Source organism: Hemicordylus capensis, chromosome 4, assembly GCF_027244095.1.
Source record: "Hemicordylus capensis ecotype Gifberg chromosome 4, rHemCap1.1.pri, whole genome shotgun sequence".
Taxonomy (NCBI): Eukaryota; Metazoa; Chordata; class Lepidosauria; order Squamata; family Cordylidae; genus Hemicordylus; species Hemicordylus capensis.
Window position 1 is genome coordinate 307,907,662 of NC_069660.1, and position 21,022 is coordinate 307,928,683.

Consider the following 21,022-nt stretch of genomic DNA (forward strand, 5'->3'; position numbering starts at 1 on the left):
AAATTGAGCTTTGTCTTGTGAATTCCAGCTTATCTTGAGGCATTTCCAGATTTTTAAAATGCTGGTTTTAAGCTACTTTTTCTGAAAATGCCAGAGCAAATAGGGAGAGGCACTGACGTAGAATCATTAGCATGATAAGAAGGATGCTCTCTTTAGAAATGTGGATATTGCTCTTTAGGAAGCTCCTCCCCCCCACACACACACCATTGGCTAGAAGGAAACACAGAAACCTGCCATGTGAACTTGTTTCAAAACAAAACCTGAGAACAGAGGGGAGGGGCTGCTTCCCACAATGCCGTGAGTGTAATTCTAAGTGGCTTTGCTCAACATTTCCCCTGAAGCATGAAGCCATCTGTGAATAACTCCCTGGCAAACCAGAGTTAAGGGCAAAAAGGGACCTGTGGTTTCCCTCTCCAAACTCCATTCTGTACCTTCGGTCAGTGTAGTTTTGCTGCCCTTAATGCTGGTTTTGTGGTGCCAGCATTACATACTAATATTGGCACCACAGTTTGGGCCTGACGGGACTGGAGCTGAGAGAGGATGTCCTCCCTGAGTCTTCCCTGATTGGCTTTTTGGGCTGTCCTTCTGTCAAGAAGGAACTGGAAGCCCACACAGCCAGTTCCCCTGCCTCTTTGCAGACTCACTGACTGCAGGCCCCCTCTCAAATGTCCAAATGCAAACTGGAGAGTTGGGGAGGTGGCGTATGGAACTGCTGGTCCATTGGACCTGTGGTTCCATGCCACATCTGAACCCGGCCACTCTGTCCAAATCATGCCCTTTGCCACTGGATCTCAAAACAGGCCTCAGCTCTTCAGGTACATCTTCACACAATGCATACTCAGTTGATGGCATTCACTGCCATAAGATTAGTTATGAACACTAGTTTAGATGGCTTTAAAGGGGAATTAGACCCAGGAGGATGCGATTATAAATGGCTATTACCCATGATGACTAAGTGGAACCTCCAAGTTCAGAGGCAGTATGCCCTTGAGTAGTAGTTGCTGGGGAATAACAGGAGAGAATTATTGTGTTTGTGTCCTGCTTGTGGGCTTCCTGGAGGCACCTGGTTGGCCACTGTGGGAATTGGGACATTAAATTAAGTGGTCTGATCCAGCCATTTCAAATATGCCAAATATGTTGGCTGCCAATCAGACTAACACTGCACTAGTGCAAATCATGTTGCACTAGTAAAAGGATGTTGTGCTAGCCAATTCCACGGACTTGGGAGCTTGTGTTTCAGACTAGTGTTCTGTTGATGCAACAGGGGGCAGCATGTACTGTAAAACCTTTGCCATGCCTTCCTCTGTGAAACCTCTTCCTCAGTACCATTGAGTTGCAAGGAGTGATGCCAACCTGTTCGCTCCCCTTATCATGCAAGCACAGTGATTGTGCAAGGAGACCAAAACCTCAAGAGATTGTGCAATGTTGAGCATCTGCACAGCTACGCAACCTTCTTGCGTGGGTGCATCTTTGTTCATAGCGCCTATGAAAGAAAAGGAAGGCAAATAAGCCTTACATTTAGCACAACAAAGTAGCAGATGTGCACATCCATGAAAGCTGCTCTTGCAGTGCAGGAACTGAGCTGTGAAGTCAATGTCCCAGTTTCAGATCTCATCTCTGCCACAGACTTTATTAGGAGACCTTATGCAAGTCACTGTCTCCCAGCCTCAGCCGACTCATCTGCATCAAGGTGATAACACTGGCCGCCTTTGGATGTAACATGGAACTGTGGGCCCAAAGGACCCGCGGTTCCGTTCCTCTCCTCCACCACTCTCCTGTCCGAATTTGGACAAAATGGAGAGCTCCTTCTTTGCAGTCTCACTGACTGCAGAGAGGAGGGGGGACTGGCTTTCTGGGCTTCCTTCTTTACTGAAGGACAGCCCCGACAGCCAATAGCAGCCATAGCAAGGGTGGAGTTTCCTCCCTCAGGTCCGGTTGCAAAGCAACGAGACTGGGGTGCCAGCATTACATCCAAATGTTGGCACCGCAGAACCGGAGGTCCAGGTGGTGGACCTCACTACAAACTGAAGGTACAAATTGCTGCCTGTCCATTTTCTAGTGAAACTGCAGCTGCCCGCATTCAGATATACAGTTTTTAAAACCAGAAGTCCCTTCACCTCCAGTTCCGTGTTAAGTGCGAATGGAGCCACTGGCTTCCTCATAGTGCTGTTGCAACAGTTACTGGACACTTATTTGTGTGAAGGGCTTTGAACCCTGGAGCTGATGCAGTGGAAGGTGCCATATGTCACAGTGGTTGCGCATATGCCTTGCAAACAGAAGTTCCAGGTTCAGTTACATAGGATGCGGGGAGGGGGCTACTGGTCCCTGGGACTGGTGCCAGCCCTGGAAGGGTCCAGCCTTCCTCTCTCTCTCCTGTCCTGTGGGAGAGAAGAATGAAACCTGTTCAGCTGGTTGTGGCAGAGGCAGTTTCCAAGGAGCACAAAGCTATGGGAAGGAGGACAGGCAGTGTGGTCCAGCCGCAGATGCAACTGCAGACCCGTCTCATTGCTTTGAGAGATGAGGGAAATTCATGTTTTAGTAAGGCAGGAAGCAATTTTTTAAAAAGTTTTTTTTTTATTTTAAATGAAATGCTTTTTCTCTAGAACACAACACAGCATTTGGGAATCCCCTGCCACCAACCTCTGCTGCCACTTTTGAGTAAAACAAAAATAAATGTTATGTGAAAAATTAAGATCATCAATCATCATCATCATTAACAGAATTTTGCTTACTGGAACTTGGTTGCTTGGGTGGATGTGGAATCTCTCCTCAACAACCGCATTCCACAAAAGATGGAACACCCACACAACATGCTCACTCTAATAAGAATGGGGCTAGCTGCTTCCTTCCAGCCCCATTCAAAAACTGTTCCTGCCTCCAGACGCTCCTGATTGGTGGTCAGGTAAATCCATCATGCCTGAGCCTTCTGATTGGCTGGGGCTCTTGGAGGACCAGCCCACCTTTCAACAACAAACAAAAAGCTGATTATTGGCTAAGAGACTTTTTAAAGTTAAAATTGGGGAGGGAATTCTTATGCTAGTGTTGTCCATTGAGGGCACAGAGCCTGGAGCCCATCATAGCCACACAAACTGCAGGTCCTCGAACACTAGAGTCTTGAGAAACAGAGAAGATGCATATGTTATTGGGTTCAAAATGGTGCCTGCACTTTATAATTAACTAAGTAAAATGACAGCTTCAGTTCTCTAGGGGGGCTATGCCTACACAGGAGCCACCTCTGATAGGAAGCTGCCTTCTACTGAGTCAGACCATTGGTCCATCAAGCTCAGTATTGTCTACATTGACAGGCAGCACCTCTCCAAGATTTCAGGCAGGAGTCTCTCCCAGCCCTATCTGGAGATTGAGTGGGGACCTTAGGCATGCAAAGCAGATGCTCTATCACAGAGCCATATTCCTTTCCCAGTTAAAAAATACCCCAGGTAGGAGAGGTAAGAAAGATATCTGTAACTCCAGGTTTTGAGTGGGTTAATATCTAGGTTTATTTGAAGCAAATGGATTAGAATAAACCAAGATTGATTCGTTTGGACCACATAACTGATCTTGGTTTCTTTCTATCGGAAATCCTGGGAGTATTCTTGAGAGACTTTGGTCACCGTATCTTAAGAAGGATATTGCGGAACTGGGAAAGGTGCAGAAGAGGGCAACCAAGATGATCAGGGGCCTGGAGCACCTTCCTTATGAGGCTAGGATACAGCATCTGGGGCTCTTTACCTTGGAAAAGAGGCAGCTAAGGGGAGACTTGATCGAAGTGTATACAATTATGCATGGAGTGGAAAGGATAGATGGAGATAAATTTTTCTTCCTCTCTCACAACACTAGAACCAGGGGGTCACACCACGAAACTGAAGGCTGGGAAATTTAGGACTGACAAGCAGAAGTACTTTTTCATACACCGTATAATTAATCTATGGAATTCCTTGCCATGGGATGTGGTGATGGCCACCAGCTTGGACGGCTTTAAAAAGGGGCTTAGACAGATTTGTGGAGGACAGGTCTATTAATGGCTACTAGTCTGGTGGCTGTGGGCCATCTCCAGCCTCAGAGGCAAGATGCATCTCAATCCCAGTTGCAGGGGAGCCACAGCAGGAGAGAGGGCATGCACATACCTCTTGCCTGTGAGCTCCCCAGAGGCATCTGGTGGGCCACTGTGTGAAACAGGATGCTAGACTAGATGGGCCTTGTGCCTGATCCAGCAGGGCTGTTCTTCTGTTCTTATGACTCCCATGGGTAGAGGAGAGGAGAAAGTGCACACTCCTGAAGTTTGAGAATATTACCAAAAACAGGCTCTCACCGTGATCGCACATGGCGTCTAGACTGGCCCAGTAAGCAGACAGAATTAGGCTAGGTGGGCCGATAGTCTGACTCAGCATGTCAGTTTTATATGTTCAAAACTTCAAAAAAGGCTAAGTGTTTCATTAATAACAAACATATGATGGATGAGACCCATGTAGCATGGCAGTGGTGTAACGTGCCACCATCTGCAGCCATATCAAGAGCTGGATCAAAAATTGTCTGATGTCCAAACATATCCCGATAAGCTGCTGATCCAGCATTTGCCTCAAGCATCTTGTTAGCACTGGATGTTCTTCTACAATCCCACCATCAAATCCAAAGCAACGCAGCTCAGGAAGCGGAGGGGATTTCTCGCTTTCTCCTAGCAATTTGCTTAATATATTGTCAGGAAACTTGGCCAGTACTTCAGAGAACGACAGAAGAAAAGAGATCTCTGTGGAGGGTGTCCAATAAGTTCCAGCCTCATGTTAAAAGGACCATGGCACTTCCCTTGTCTGGTTTTCGGTTGTGACGATAGATAAGATGTTATCATCTGCCATCAAGAAAATGATATAGCTGGGATCAAGAGATCTCAAATGTCTTTGCGAAGAGCCATCTTTAGAGTTTAATGCCCTTAACATCCCCTTCTGCCTGGATAAGCATAGAGCTTTCAGAGGGTCTAAGGGAGGCTCATTCTTAGGCACGGACTCCTCACCTATCTCTTTCATGCGTGATGTCTTCAGAATTTCCAAGGACAAAACCTCAACTGCAGCCATTCTGCTGTTGTTGGACTACAGATCCCATCATCCCTAGTCACAATGGCTAGTAGCCAAGGATGATGGGAGGCCAACAGCAGCTGGAGGGCTGCAATTTAGGACCTGTTGGTCCTTCAAACCCTTATCCAATGTGCATCCTCTGATACGGTCTCTTGACTCCTCTGCTCTCTTTGCTACTACATGACCTGGGGCCAGATTTCCTGCTCTCACATGAACCTGCCCAAGTCCATAGATCAGCCTCATGAGGTCCTGTCATCTGGAGCACCACTAACCGGAATGTGCTTGGTGAGTACCTGCAGCAGGGCCTTTCCAGTGGTGGTGCCACACCTATCGAACTGCTTCCCTAAGGAAAAACATCAGACTCCCTCTCTTGCTGTTTTTAAATAGCGGTGAAGCCTTTTTATGTTTGCCTGTCTCTTGGATTGTAACTTATTAAAGAAGGGAAAAGTTAATTGCTTTTGGACTGCTGCTTGTAGATTGTTTTTCATTGAATTATTTAATTTGTATGACATATTTAATATTACATCTTACTGTTTTGATCACAGGCCATCTTGTGCTTGGTTTTAACAGGAAAAAGTGGAATACAAATCATTAAAATAATAATAAAATACATGATAGGAATAGTACTCCCCATAAAAGGCAGTCATTCCTACACTATGGGTCCGTAGTGTGCCACAAGAGCGCTCCTAGTGTGCTGCAAGAGATTAATTTTTAAAAACCAGAGTCTCCTGTGAGCCAGAATTCTACTAATTTATATGAGTACTTTCAGACTGCTTTTTTTAACCTTTAAAGCAGAAGTTTTCAAACTTGGGTTCTCAGATGTTGTTTGCCTACAACTCCCATCACTCCCAGCCCCAATGGTCAATTGCTGGGGATGATGGGAGTTGTAGTCCAAGAACATCTGGGGAGCCAAGCTTGCAAATCCCTGCTGTAAAGGCTTCCAAAGCTGCATCCCTGTTCTAGCTCCCACCTCTGACTTCCTTATTGTCCTGCCAATGGGCTTGAGTTTGACGTACAGCTTGATTCTCAATAGTTCCTTTGCTTCATCTGAAGTGGGCCTGTCTGTAATTCATTGGTTTGTAACTGGCTGGACCTCCTAGAATAGCCCTTAGGGCTAATTCTAGGTCCAGCCATTCACTTAAACTAGCCATGAAACCTATTCACCCTCATACTTAAAAACAAACCTAATGTGCTAGGAAGGCCGCATTCTGAATCTCAGTAACCACAAACCCGTTGAGGCCGCTATCTTAATCACTTTCTTTCAGCACCCCATGTGTAATATGGAGATAATAATGCCTGCCTTATTGTATGGTTACTGAGGCAATGCATATGAAGCACTTTAAACACATAGGAAATCATCATATAAAGACTGGGTAAGCATCGTCACTCACTTCCTTTGCCAATATTTTTTATAACATTACTTCATTACTTGGATAACATTACTTCACCCTGGGGAATATTCTCTAGATATCTGTGCTCAGCATTTTCAACGAATAATCATAACTACAGAAGTCTACATTTTTCTTTCTTTCTTTCTTAGGACAGGACAGTGGGTAGTACGTGGACATCCATGTGTGAAATTTGCTAATTTCATCTCAGCTATGTTTCTAAACTAACAAATCTGACAATAAAAATCATCCCACAGAATTATGGTTGCTCAAACACCACATAATGACATCATTGTCATCAGATTATAGCCCTCCTTGGGGTGCTTAATATCTTTTTAAAATAACTTAAACCAAAACTATTCACAAGAGCAGCTAAAATGCAGAAGATGAATCCTGTAAAATGAGATCATACAATCTTAGACAACGAGGTTTGGAAATATTTTCTGGAGAAGAAAGGAAACAGCTTTGGTTAGGAAGCCACTATTATTCATTGCAGATACTGACCACTGGAATCTAGAGAATAATCTCCAGGGTGAAGTAATGTTATGAATTACATTCACTAAGGGAGGAAGAAAGCAGTAATATGTACACCCTTCTAACTGAGCAAAGAGCACCTTATTCAAGTGGTTATTCTCTTATATTTAGCAAGGGGAGAGCAACTGGCCCTATCCAACCCAAGAACAGCACCCGTCCAGTGGCTGTTGCTGGTGTCTTCTTTATGTTTTTGTTTTTAAGATTGTGAGCCTTTTGGGGACAGTGAACTATTCTATTTATGTTTGTTTTCTGTGCACACTGCTTTGAGGACTTTGGTTGGAAAAAGGTCTATAAATATGCATAGTAGTAGTAGTACTTAGCATTTGCTTATTTAGGTGGCTTCCTAAGTGTTCAAATTGCTTCATAAGCATTGGATCTATAAACAATATGACAGCCCTGCAATGCAGGCATTATCTTCATAATATACATGGGCTGCTAAAAGAGTGTGACTCAGATAGTGGCTACCCAGTGACTTCATGGCTGCTGAAATTCAACTGGGGCCTTCCTGTCAGGGGCAGCCCAAGACATTTTGCTGCCTGAGGCAAAGGACAATATGATGCCTTCCCTCATCTGTAGGCAGCTGTGCCCTTGGCAGCAAGAGCAGCACTTGATGCCCCCTGCATTCCCTCCTCACACCCATGCCTGAGGTGACCACCTCGCCCTGCCTCATGGAAGGCCTGCTCCTACTTCTTATCTTTATTCTCAGTACCATCAGCATGGCGGGCCATGCTGTCTCTCAAGGGCTCCCTTTGGTCCTCAAATGTTTTTGGACTATGTGATGGGAGTTGTAGGCGGGTAACACCTGGGGACCCAAGATTGCTGTATTTGATACCAGTATGGCATACGCACCCCTTTTAAAAATGATCCATGCTACTTACCTCCAGTGACTGTTGCTGGTGACTATCTTATGGTTCTTTCTCGTTTGAGAGCCCTTTGGGGACAGGGGTCCATCTTATTTATTTATTATTTCTTTGTGCAAACTGCCCTGAGCCATTTTTGGAAGGGCGGTATAGAAATTGAATGAATGAATGAATGAATGAATGAATGAATGAATAAAATTTTATTGCATGCTTATTTTGCTGTTTTTTTCAAGGCACTCTGGTTCCTCCCAATAACTGTCTGAGGAAGACCAGGGTGAGAGATAATGATTGGCTCAGGGTGACTAGGAAGCAGGTATTTGAACCCTAGTCTCCCAAGGCTGGGCCAAACACTCTAATTACTGCACTGCACTGGCTTTTGGAGGTAGCACTTGCCTCATACCACCCCATGGACAGTCGTTTTTCAGAAGCACAGGAAACATAACGAGTCGCACCCTTGGTCCATCTAGCTCAGTAGTGTCTACAGTGACTGGCAGAAGCTCTCCAAGGTTTCAAGCAGGAGTCTTTCCCAGCCCTACCTGGAGATGCTGCCAGGGATTGAACCTGGGGCCTTCGGCATGCAAAGCCAATGTTCTGTCATTGAGCTATGGCCCCATCCCTACCATTCTTTCATCTGAAGAGGAAACCAACATGCTGTCAACCCATGGCTGGAAAAATCCTGAATACCAAATTCCAGGAATAAACAGCCAGGGGTTACTATCACTTTTACCCTTCTTGTGAGATTCCCACAACTCATAGATCCCATCCAACATGTCTGTTCTTAAAATATCCATGTAGCCTGTATTCTACCAAAGACAACCACAGGGCTCTGTGTTCACCAGTGGTTGACACCAACTTGATGGCACACTTTCCCTTTCCCTTTATTATTTCATTGGGTAGAGTTAGGTGGCACAGCAGGGAAATGCTTGACTAACAAGCAGAAGGTTGCAAGTTCGAATCCTTGCTTGTATGTTTCCCAGACTATGGGGAACACCTATATTGGGCAGCAGCAATATAGGAAGATGCTGAAAGGCATCATCACAGACTGCGTGGGAGTAAGCAATGGTAAACCCTTCCTGTATTCTACCAAAGACAACCACAGGGCTCTGTGGGTGCCAGGAGTCGAAATCAACTCGACGGCACATTTTGCTTTACTTAGAGTTATACTGCAGATTAGCTTAACTGCCACATTGCCAAGGGACCCGTTTCTACCTTGTTCCATCTTCCCTGTAAGTTTTTATACTTTAGAAGTCAACATTTGTGGCAAACATTGTTGTGAAAAAACAAGCACATTATTGTTGAAGCAGAATTATTGAGCTTGGGTCCAGCTTAATCCTTGTCTAAACATCCAGAGATGGAAAAATATGCTTTAATCTTTCCCCCAGCAGCTCCCTCTGTCTCTGTTGTGAATTGCTAGTAAATAACTCACTTTCCAGATGCAAAGTATTATTGAGGTTTTAGGATGGGGACAAAGAACAGACGGGCCAATGTTGTCTTGCATTTTATGGGAACTTTACATGTGAATACATGCTTACTTTTTAATGGAAGCCAGGGGAGATACTGCTATTCTTTCATCAGAGGTCCAGCAAAGACTCAGACAACAAATTATGGAAATGTACTTGCGCATCTAGTCCTTTTGCACACATGCTCCATAGGCTCTGTGATTGCTCCCCAGCTGCATTTCAGATTGGGTGAGATGTTATTATTGGCTAAGAATTTCACATGGGCCACTGTGATAGGATCCATATTAACCTGTGTCGCTAAACCCCACCCCTCCTTCCTTAGAGTAGATATACTCTAAGGCAGGGGTGGGCAAGCCTGGCCGTCCAGCTACTGTCAAACTGCAACTCCCACCTTCCCCAGCCACAATAATTTGTGACTGGGGATGATGGGAGTTGTAGTTTGACAAAAGTTGGCCAAATTTGCCCACCCCAGCTCTAAGGGCATCACATCTTTATTTGGGTCTCTTTTCCAGTATGCTTGGTTCTATTAAGCAAGGCAAGCCTGCCTGGTTTGCGGGGGGAACAGCACTTTCTGCTACAACCTCATCCATGATGTTAAGGGTTCATTGTTGATCTCCATGAGGCTGGTACAGCGGCATGATCACATGCATCCGACAGATATGTCAGACCGACATGCCCTCTGTGACGTGTTTTCAGAGGGAGCCTCTAACAGTTGGGGCCATTGAAGCCCCCCCTGCTGTCATACCAGAGCTCCATGTCTGTCCAGCATATCTGTTGGACTGAACCGGCCCTCCCCTCTCCTGCCCTGTCCTTCTCCCCCTCCTTTATCTGGGTGGGGTCAAGTGACTGGCTGCTCAGTGTCCTCTTCACTCTAGGGAGCACTCAACCAGCCCTCTTGCCTTCCTGTAGAATTTCTGTTGAAAAGGCTCTTTTTCTTTTGCTTAGAAATTCCCTTCTAGGTCCCCGAGTGGTGCAGGTGGCTCTGAGATTTGTAGTTTTTTCTGAGGTTGCAGTCATGACATCCAGGTAGCAGCAGAGGAGAAACATAGAAATAGCCTTATTTTAAAAAATGATTCATGGAGAGGAAGCATGGGAGTGTTGGTCTGGCCCACACTATCTGTTACCCGGACCGTGGATTCTTCCACTACCACTGCATGGTACTGGAATTGATTGCAAGGGAGAGTGGTCCACATGAGTATTTTCTTACACAGAGCTACATTCTTGAAGCATTACTTCTTCCTTTTCTCTCTCATTCTTTATAAGCTTCCTGAAGGTTTCTTTTTATTGTCTCATCTGTGACTTAATTCCCCCCACCATCATATCCTTTGCTTTTGTGGGTAGATTCCGAATCAACCTATTTTCTCCCCCCTGCGCCATCAAATGTCATGACTTTTCCTCATTTTGTTTTGTTTTATCAGTTCAAGCCTGGAGTTCTTGCCAGATGTTCAGTATGGATTTGGGCTGCCCTTCCATCCTCAGTATGAAAACCAGTATACCCTAGAAGAGAAGACCCTTTCCTTGGCCATAATGCAGTACCTGGCCAACTTTATAAAATCTGGGTGCGTATTCAATATCTGCATGTGTTGGGATCTAAAAGGTGCTAGGGAAGACTGCTGGTCTTGTGACAGGAAGCATGAATTGCCCCCTCTACTAAGCAGGGTCAACCCTGGTTTGCCATTTGTATGGGAGATTGAAAGATATTCCCCTCAGCGGATGGGGCTGCTCTGGGAAGAGCATTTACATGCTTGCATGCAGAAGGTTGCGGGTTCCCTCCCTGGCATCTCCAAGGTATGGCTGAGAGAGGCTCCTGCCTGTAACCTTGGAGAAGCTGCTGCTTCAGTAGGCATAAGCAGCTGCAGAGGGTTGACAAGATTGTCAAAAATTGTCCCTCCTATCATGGAAAACACTGGGATGTTGCTGCAGTGTTAGCCTGGCAGTCAGCCACAGGTCAACATCCTGAGTGAAGCACTTGCATAATGTGCTTGCATAGAAGAAGATTGCATAGTTGTGCAAAAAAGAGGAATTGTGGAATCATATTCTTGCACTATAGCACTCTTGAGTAAAAGTTCCCTTTAGATCGTTAGGCATGCCACAGTGGTACAATGGTTGTGCAAGTGCAAGAACCCTTGCAGGGGCACAATAATAGGACAGGAACCTCCATACTGAGCTCAGATAGCAACTACAGCAGCTTTGTGACTGCACAACATGCTTCCTCAAGCACTTCATTAATCAGGATTAGGGATGTGCAAATAGGTTCAAACTCGAACCAGTTCGAATCCGACCTGGTTCGGTTCGAATTTTAAGGATGTCAGCCACTGTTTTTAGAAGCCTACGGGTGCGGCTGTTATTTGGTTAAAATTGTGCTTTCATTAAGCACAAGGAGGGCAGAGCACAGACAGCTTCTGCGGCAACCCGCTCCATGTGGAGAGTCCTTTTTCATCTCCATGTGATTAGTCTGGGATAAATTGTGGCTAAAGTTTTAGAGGGGACACAATCAGCAGGATAGGAAGGAGCAATATCATGAAAATAGCCATGATCTAAGGCCTGTTTGGGTACTCGACATTACAAAATGACATAGGGGATGGACCTGAGTAGCATGCCTGAAGTAGTCTGGAAATTCTGCCCCATCATGCCAATCCTCCTCTTCTTCCCCCACCAGGATCTTCATACTTAAGACATTTACATTTGTCTAAACAACACCCAAAGGCCACGTTCACATGTGATGGGGGGCTGGAGTTGGAGGGATATGCAGTTTCCTTACTGTTATGCCCAAAGCCAGCCAACTCCAGTCCCATCAGCAGCATGATCCAAGGCCGCACTGATGAGATTCCAATTTGAACCCTTATTCTTATTGCAAACCCTGCATGCACTGAAACATGACCATATTAGTGATGTAGCAGTAGTGGTCACTAAGAGTCGACACTGACTTGAGGACACTTAATTAATCAATCAGCCACCATTGAATGGAGGGTGGGGATGTCTCTGGTGCCACCAAGGCACCCCTCACCCTCCCCAGTGCTGCTGCAGCGGCCGCCAAGCTCCACTCTGCCCCTCCCTCTCTCATGCCACCAAGCTCCATGCCTTCTTCTGCTGGCACATGGGACCCATTCAGCTGGCCAGTGTGCAGAAAGCGCTGGCCTGGCTGGGTGCTTATTGTCTTTCCCTTGAGGACAAGGGAAGTGGGAAAACCATCAGGTGCCACCACAGGTAGCACACCTCAGTGGGGGAGGTTAGGCATGGGGCCCACCCTCCCATCCTTTCCTGGGGCCACCCCAGCCTTCCTATGCCCCTGGACAGTGAATCAGCCCATGATCCACCTAGCCCAACATTCCTATAAATGCGATAAGAGTTGCCTCTGGAAGCTCACGTGCAGTGCAAGATGCCTTTTCTTACTTATTAATTTAAATATTTGAATATTTAAATATATTTAAATATTTATACCCCACCCCTGCAGTACATTACTGCTCAGAGCGGCTCACAACATTTATAAAATACAATATAAAATCAGACTAATAAAATTAACTGAATTAAACAAGTTAAAATCCAAGCTAAAACACCAATCAGAATTAGCTTTTAAAATTTCAAATTAAATTCTTAAATTCTTAAACACTAAAAATGAAGAATTATAAAAACTAAAGAAACTGCCAGATATAAGCAACAGGTGAAACATTAGAAAGCTTCTTTAAAAATATTTTTTGTTTGTTTTTAAAAAAAAACACTGAGCGAGGGAGAATGGTGACGCTCTTTTGAGAGGGCGTTCCAAAGCCGAGGGGCCACAACAGAAAAGGCCTGACTCAAGTCCCCACCAAGTGGATCTCTGTTAATGACAAGACCATGAGCAGGGCCTGAGATGATGAGCGGAGGGCCTTGGCAGGTTCATATGGGCGAATGCCGTCCAACAGGTACCCCAGCCCCAAGCCATGTAGGGCTTTAAAGGTCAATACCACCACCTTGAATCTAGCCCAGAAGTGGACTGGTAACCAATGAAGCTGCCGCAAGATGGGTGTGATACTCATGAAGTGACCATGAGTATCCTTGTGGCAGCATTCTGAACAAGTTGAAGCTTCCAAACCATCTTCAAGATCAGCTCCACGTACTGTAGAGGGCATTGCAGTAATTCAACCTAGATGTTACCAAAGCATGAGTGACTTCTCAGGTCCGACTTCTCCAAGTAGGGCTGCAGCTGGCACATCAGCCGTAGCTGGTAAAAGGCACTCTGCACATCACCACTACCTGCGCCTCCAAGGACAGCGTTGGGTCCAGAAGTTCCTGCAAGCGGCGGACTTTTTCTTTCAGAGAGAGTGTGGCCCTGTCCAAGACCAGATTTACCTCACTACTTGGATATTCAGTTTTACAAAACCAAAGGGCTTCCATCTTATTTGGATTATGTTTCAGTTTGTGTGCACCCATCCAGTCCAGAACAGCCTCCAAGCCATGGTTCAGAGCATCCACTGCCTTCCTAGTGTCTGAAGATAGGTATAGCTGGGTGTCATCAGCATACTGATGGCACCACAGCCCTCACCAATGGATGACCTCCCCCAGAGGTTTCATGTAGATGTTAAACAGCATGGGGGGGTAGAATAGATCCCTGTGGCACCGCATAGGCCAAAGGCCAAGGGGTGGAGCAGGCATTCCCCAGCACCACTTTCTGAATACGACCCTCAAGGTAGGAGCGGAGCCACTGTATAACCGTGTCCCCAAGTCCCAACCCAGAGAGATGTCCCAGAAGGATTCTTATGTTCTAATAATGCCCCTAGACCAACCAATGGGATAGAGAAGAAGAAGAAGAAGAAGTGTTGTGCTCTTGTATCTTCATGCCTGGTATGTAAACTGTTGGTGCTTCAGGTCGTCTGTCTAACAGCTGTTCCTTTCTTCAGAGATCCAAACCGTCCTTATACATTTTCAAGAAAAATCACCGGAATTACATCACCTTGGCCCCTGTTCCAAGCAGACACCGATGGAGATAATTATAAGGAATTTACCTCTTCCCTAGAGAACCGTAAAGGGCTGAAAAAAGCAGAATGTTCATTCTGGTCCGATTATATCAGAACACTCAAAGCTTCTACAACCTGTAAGTGCATAATTATTCCCTCTACCTTCCTGTTGTGCTGTTTTCAAGGGTTGTGCTGTCTCTATGTTCATGGTATATGGCAGCTTCCTATGTTCCTATGTCAGTCATTGAGGCTGTTCATACAAGCATCCCTACCTGGGGTTGCATAGCCCTAACCAGTTAGGACTGCTTGTACGGAGTGCTGGGATTGGGCCCAATTCCAGCGCTGCCTCACCAGATAACCCAAGTTTTCCCCACCAGGCTTTTACAGAAGTAGAAGGGTGCTAGCATGCCCTCCTACATCAGATCCCAGTTGTATGGCTGTGCAGGCTGCTTGCAGCCCAAGCAGCCACAGAGCTGGGTGCCTAGAGTGCCTGGCAGTGGGGAAATCTCCCAATGTACTGCACTCCTCATGTGGTGCATTTTGGGATTTCCCTGACCTCCAGATGTCCGCACCACTCCCAGTAGCACAGCTTGTGTGGGCACATGAGCGGTGCAGACAAAAGAAAAAGAGAATCGTCTGGGGGGAAGGTAGGTGTGATGCTGCCTCCTCCACGCCCCAGCCCTCCCTGCCCTGAGTAACAAGGTCATATGAACAACCTTATAATCTTTTAATTGGTGCCTTAGCCCATCATTTACCACTCCTTTTTTGCAGCAAATATTAGGGGCAAAGGAAGGGGGAAACTCATGACAAATAAATGAAATAAATGATTGTATATCATAAACTGTAATTTGTTTTCATTTTCAGTAATTGTGTTGTTTATTGACATGTCATTCATTTCCTTGGATCCTACTTATGGAGAAGTGGCATCCCTATGGGAATTCTCTCCCAAGCATGCAGTCACGTGAACTGTGTGCATGGAAGTGGACGGATTGTGGTTATCAGTTTTATTGAAGCAAGCAGCTGTTTAAACATCATTGCAAGCTGCTGAACCCCCAAAGGTTTTTTTTTAAGGCAGTATATTCTTGATGGGACAATCTTTGATATAGGAATACAGAAACCACATTTTCTGAAATCCCCGGGCCATGGCAAGACTGCATTGTTGCAGTAGGGTATTTTGCATTGAATTTAAAGCATGTACGTAAATCACTGAATTAGCTTTAAAAGACTGCTCAGTTTTTCAGTGGAATCCACGGGCAGTCTGCAAAATAATAATTGTTCCCAGACAGCTGCCTAATAGATGAAAGAATTTAGTGGAGCATATTGGGTAGATGATATTAGCTCAATGAGGAATCATTATTGCATGAGCTTTTCACTAGATGATGCATCTTGTTTGCATTATGGTTTCAGGCAGAAGAGAGCTGCTGGCCACAAGCAGGCCCGGCGAGGAATTGGCTGTGGCATCTATTTCTAAAACCACTCAGAAGAAGCCTCTGGAAGACAAGGTGGCCTACAGCAAATAGAGCATTGTACTTCAGTCTCTTTTGGGTTGAGTGGGCAAGCTAAAGCTAAGAGGGAGGAAAATCAGTTTGCTCTATCATACTCAGCATATCTGTGTGGATTACTGTAATTTCAGTTTTGGTTGCTGCCAATCAAGTTAGGCAAAATGTGGAAGGCTGTAGACATGCTACTTTTCAGCGGAGCAAACATATAGATCAGCAAGGCATCAAATTGCTCAACTTGTTTTCCTTGCATATAAATAAAAATATGGCAATTACTTCAGGATACAGAAACCAAAAATACATCTTTGTGTAACAGGCTCATAAGAAAAGTCACTACCTGTTAATGCAATATGATTTAGATAATAGGAAATAATTTGTATGGATAAACATGATCTTGCTTCTTCCTATTCCAATACTGAATAAAAAGATCAATTTATGTACAAAAGTATCCTTTGTGCCATCTTTCTTGGGGTTTTAAAAATATGCATATGTTCTCCAGATATAGTTAAACTGATCTAATCTGGATGGGCAGGCTGATTTCTTCCTAGAAACTGCTATGTATGTCCTAGCTGTTATCAGCAAATAAGTACTGAACTCAAGATTACCCTGCTGTACTTCCTGTCTAATATAGCCACAGATGATTGTTTTGGAGTCACGCTTCATCACACCCCATCATTTCCTTGACTGATTATGATGGACAAAAATGTCTTGATGTACATAATATTTCAGCCCCTGTGCAGTGACATCAACAATTATCATTTGGGAAATGATAGATTCTGATGAGAAGATGGACTTCCGTTTGAACTGTAGCTTATACAAGACTTCAAACTGTAACCATAGTATTCAGTAAAATTGCCATATCTTTTTTTTTTTTAAGGTTTCTTTCTTACAACCCTTGAAATAACATACCTGTACACTGGTTGTATTCCTTTTAGTGATGGGCAGATTCCATCAATGCAATTCAAATCAGCTGTTTATTCACAGGCTGCCTTGGCATGCATTTGGAAAAGGCTCCTCTGGTTTTCAAGTGCTCTCTCCAAACTCATAATGTTGGTAAATACAGGAAGCAGCCTCATTTAGTTATTTTCTTTATATAGTTGGGTTTTTAGATAGCCTTTCCAAAATGTATCCCAAGCCAATTTACAAATTTAAATGCAATGTTTAAATATATTTAAATACAGAATCGAATCAAATCAAAACAAGCAACCATAAAATACAGTGAAAGAGCAGCAAAAACTGGCTCACCAGCACCCCCTACAAGTCAAAGGACTTAGACTTTTTACATGCTTCTTAAAAGTCGCAAGGGAAAACAGGGAATTGACATATATTGGGAGAGCATTCCATAACTTGGGGTAGTAACTAAGAAGGCCCTGTCCCATGTGTCCCATCACGTTAAGGAGAGGAGAGCTGGTCTTGTGGTAGCAAGCATGACTTGACCCCTTAGCTAAGCAGGGTCTGCCCTGGTTGCACATGAATGGGAGACTAGAAGTGTGAGCACTGTAAGATATTCCCCTCAGGGGATGGAGCCGCTCTGGGAAGAGCCGAAGGTTCCAAGTTCCCTCCCTGGCAGCTTCTCCAAGATAGGGCTGAGAGAGACTCCTGCCTGCAACCTTGGAGAAGCCGCTGCCAGTCTGTGAAGACAATACTGAGCTAGACAGGCCAATGGTCTGACTCAGTATGTGGTCGCTTCCTATGTTCTTATGCTCCATGTGCATGGCAAACCAGTCTCTCTCAGTGTTGGCACATAGAGCAAAGCTTCCTCCAATGACCTTGTGAGGTGGTCAGAAACATGATTGGTTCATCTATCTCAGAACTGCCTTCACCAACTGGCACCCAGGTGTGTGTGTGTGTGTGTGTGTGTGTCATTCAGATGGGATCTTTTCTAGTCCTGCCTGGAAATATTGCATGCAAAACATGTGCTCTGTTGTTGATCCATGGCCCCTCTCCCTTAAACATGTGGACATGCTTGTATTGCCACCTGGGAAGTGTAGTTTGGTTTCAGCTCTTGCATGCACATGCCAGTGTACCAGCTAAGGCAGAGAGCCACCTTTAAATCCAGCCACCCCAACACACACATTTGGAAACAAGAGAGGGTTTAGATCAAGATGGGATAACAACCACATAAAATGTTTCTGAAAGCAAACTTAAAGTAAGTGAGTGGATAACCCAAACAGAGGAAGTATTTTTTCACACAATGCATACTCAACTTGTGGAATTCTCTGCCACAAGATGTGGTGACAGCCAACAACCTGGATGGCTTGAAGAGGGGTTTGGATAACTTCATGGAGAAGAGGTCTATCAATGGCTACTAGTCAGAGGGCTATAGGCCACCTCCAGCCTCAGAGGCAGGATGCCTCTGAGTACCAGTTGCAGGGGAGTAACGGCAGGAGAGAGGGCCTGCACACACCACTTGCCTGTGAGCTTTGGGCCTTGGGCCTGATCCAGCAGGGCTGTTCTTATGTATACACGTTAACTAAACAAGAGACTCCTTGGTTGAGTGGTCTGGTCATGTGAGTGGCCTGCAGTTATCCTTTACTTGACAGCAGCCAGAATTTATAAGGTCAACTAAACTCACTGGTGCTTTCCCAGTGAGAACTTGTAATGATCAGCCAATAACAGCCTTTCCTTTCCTCTAAAGAGTGAACCGGAAGTGTACCCTGGCCTGACTGACAAGCTAGGGATCAGTCACTCAGCACATAGTGGGTGGAACCTTGAGGGCCATGAGAGAGGAAGAGAAGGGTTTCTTTGTCTGCAGAAGCAGCTAGGCGGGAGGAGAGAGAGGACCGGCGGAAGGCTTAGTGAGGAGCAATGGAGTTTTGCTGACTCATGGTTGATGGCTAGGCTGGAGAATTCTCTCATGGGAGGACATCTGCAGATCCTTGAGAGATAGGATTGCAGGAAGCTTGAATTATCTCCTGGAGTTTGGGATGAGTTCAAGGGGGAAGGAAGCCAGGGCGTTTGGCTTCTGGAAATTCAGCTTAGGGAACAGTTTGCTAGTTAGCTTGCGTTAGACTTCTTATTTTACTTTGGTGTGCTTTGCAAATCCTTACAACCATTTTATTGTGTTTTATCTGTAATGTAACAAGCCAAGAAACACTAGCCTGAGCCTAACTCTGCATCCAGGGTGCTGCAAAAGTCTCTGTGACCTTTAAAGGTGCTTTTAAAGGTTTCCATATCCCCATTCCTTGCAACTAGGGTGCTTTTTGAAGTATTCTTGCAACTACTGAGTCTTTTGGAAGGGTGGTATAAATTTTTTAATAATAAATAAATAATAATAATACTGAATGATTCTTTTACCTGTAACTAAAAGCTGAGAAAGCCTCAGACGGAAGCAGTCTCTAATATTTTGAATAAAGTTTTTCACTTTTTGTTCTTGGGATTTTACCTGCCTCTGAGTGGATTTTTAACTCAGGAAAAAGGGTTTTACTCTGGTGCAAACACGTGTCAATTTTAATTGCTCAGCAACTCTACGAAGTGTTCTCATCACATGTAGGCTTGCATGTGGAGGTTTTTGTATACTTTTACAATAGTAAAGAGAAGGAGAGTTCCCTGGAGTTTTGCCCACACCAGGCGGGCGATTAAACTGTTAAAAAGTGGGTATGGTGGCAGTGATTGAGCAAAGAAAGGAACAGTTTAAGTATAAAGGAACAGCTTTTGTAAGTGAAAGCAAGAGAGAGGATGATTCAGCATTTGTCTTCCCCTCACGTGAACTTGCTTTGAAACAAAAGCTGGATTAAATCCACTACAGAACTAGATACATGTTTTGCAAAAATAACTTTGAGAAGAAGAAGAAAAAGCAGCCAAGCAAAAAGCTCAGTGGTCTGGCACAAAACTGGCAGGGTAGGTAGAGGAGAATGAGAAGCGTAAATAACAAGATGAGAGACTATTAGAGTTGGAAGGGACCTTGGAGGTCTTCTAGTCCAGCCCCCTGCTCAGAGCTGGACACTGCTACAGTACTCCTAACAGATGGCTGCCCAGCCTCCATTTGGAAATATCTGGTGAAGAAGAGCCCACCACAGTGGACTTTCCACAGTAATTTCCCAGGGGGAGGGGAGTATATACACAAATATATACCTAAAAGTGATTGCTGCTTCATATTAATCTGGCTGTGAATCTGGGGGCGAGGGCTGCTCTCCTTGCTGCCATGACCACCGCTGTGTGAGGCAGACTCTTCCCCTGTTGATTTGCCTCCTAATGTGAAGCTTGAATCTGCTTACTTGCAATTTCCACCCATTGGTTCTAGCCCTGCCCTCAAGAGCAACAGAGAACAAGCCCAATCCTTTCCCTATGTGTCTGCCCTTCAGAAATTAGAATATGGCTGTCATATCTCCCCTTAGTCTCCTCTTCTCCAGGCTAAACCTACCCAGCTCTTCAACTGTTCCTCATGGGACTTTGTTTCTGGATCCCTCACCATCTTCGTTGCCCTTCTCTAATCCCATTCCAGTTTATCAATGTTCTTCTTAAAATGAGGTGCCCAGAACTGAACACAGTACTCCAAGAAAGCTCAGAACAGCACAGATTAGAAGGCAATTATTACTTTCTTGGGAGAAGTCTGGGAATGCTACACATAAGAACAGCCCTGCTGGATAAGGCCCAAGGCCCATCTAGTCAAGCATCCTGTTTCACACAGGGCCCACCAGATGCCTCTGAGAAGCCCACAGGCAAGAGCTGAGGGCTTGCCCTCTCTCCTGCCGTTGCTCCCCTGCAACTGGTATTCAGAGGCATCTTGCCTCTGAGGCTGGAGGTGGCCTATATAGCCACCACATTAGTAGCCATTGATAAACCTTTCTTCCATGAATTTGTCCAAGCCCTTTTTAAAGCCATCCAAGCTAATGGCCTTCACCTCTTCCTATGGCAGAGATTTCTATAGATTAATTATGTGCTGTGTGAACAAGTACTTCCTTATGTTGGTCCTAACATTCTCAGTCTTCAGTTTCATAAGAAGACCCCTGGTTCTAGTGTTGTGAGAAATGGAGAAGTATTTCTCTCTATCCACTTTCTCCACACCATGAATGATTTTATAGACCTCTATCATGTCTCCTTCGCAGTTGTCTTTTTTCTAAACTAAATAGCACCAGGTGTTGTAGACTTGCCTCATAACGAAGGTGCTCTTGGCCCCTGGTCATCTTGGTCGCCCTCTTCTGCACCTTTTCCAGTGCTACAATATCCTTCTTTATGTATGGTGACCAGAATTGTACGCAGTACTCCAGGTGTGGCCACAGCATAGTTTCGTATAAGGGCATTATAATATTAGCAGTTCTATTTTCAATCCCCTTCCTAA

General features: G+C 45.0%; 1 protein-coding gene across 1 annotated transcript in view; it reads left to right on the forward strand.

The window, feature by feature from the left end:
• TG (thyroglobulin) overlaps positions 1–16,140 on the forward strand; it is a 240,257-nt gene extending 224,117 nt beyond the window's left edge. Inside the window, exons 46-48 of the mRNA XM_053245969.1 lie at positions 10,727–10,867; positions 14,186–14,379; positions 15,650–16,140. Coding sequence (XP_053101944.1) covers positions 10,727–10,867; positions 14,186–14,379; positions 15,650–15,762 — 448 coding nt within the window. The 3' untranslated portion in view covers positions 15,763–16,140. The remainder of the gene's footprint in view (positions 1–10,726; positions 10,868–14,185; positions 14,380–15,649) is intronic.
• Positions 16,141–21,022: the final 4,882 nt, after the last annotated feature.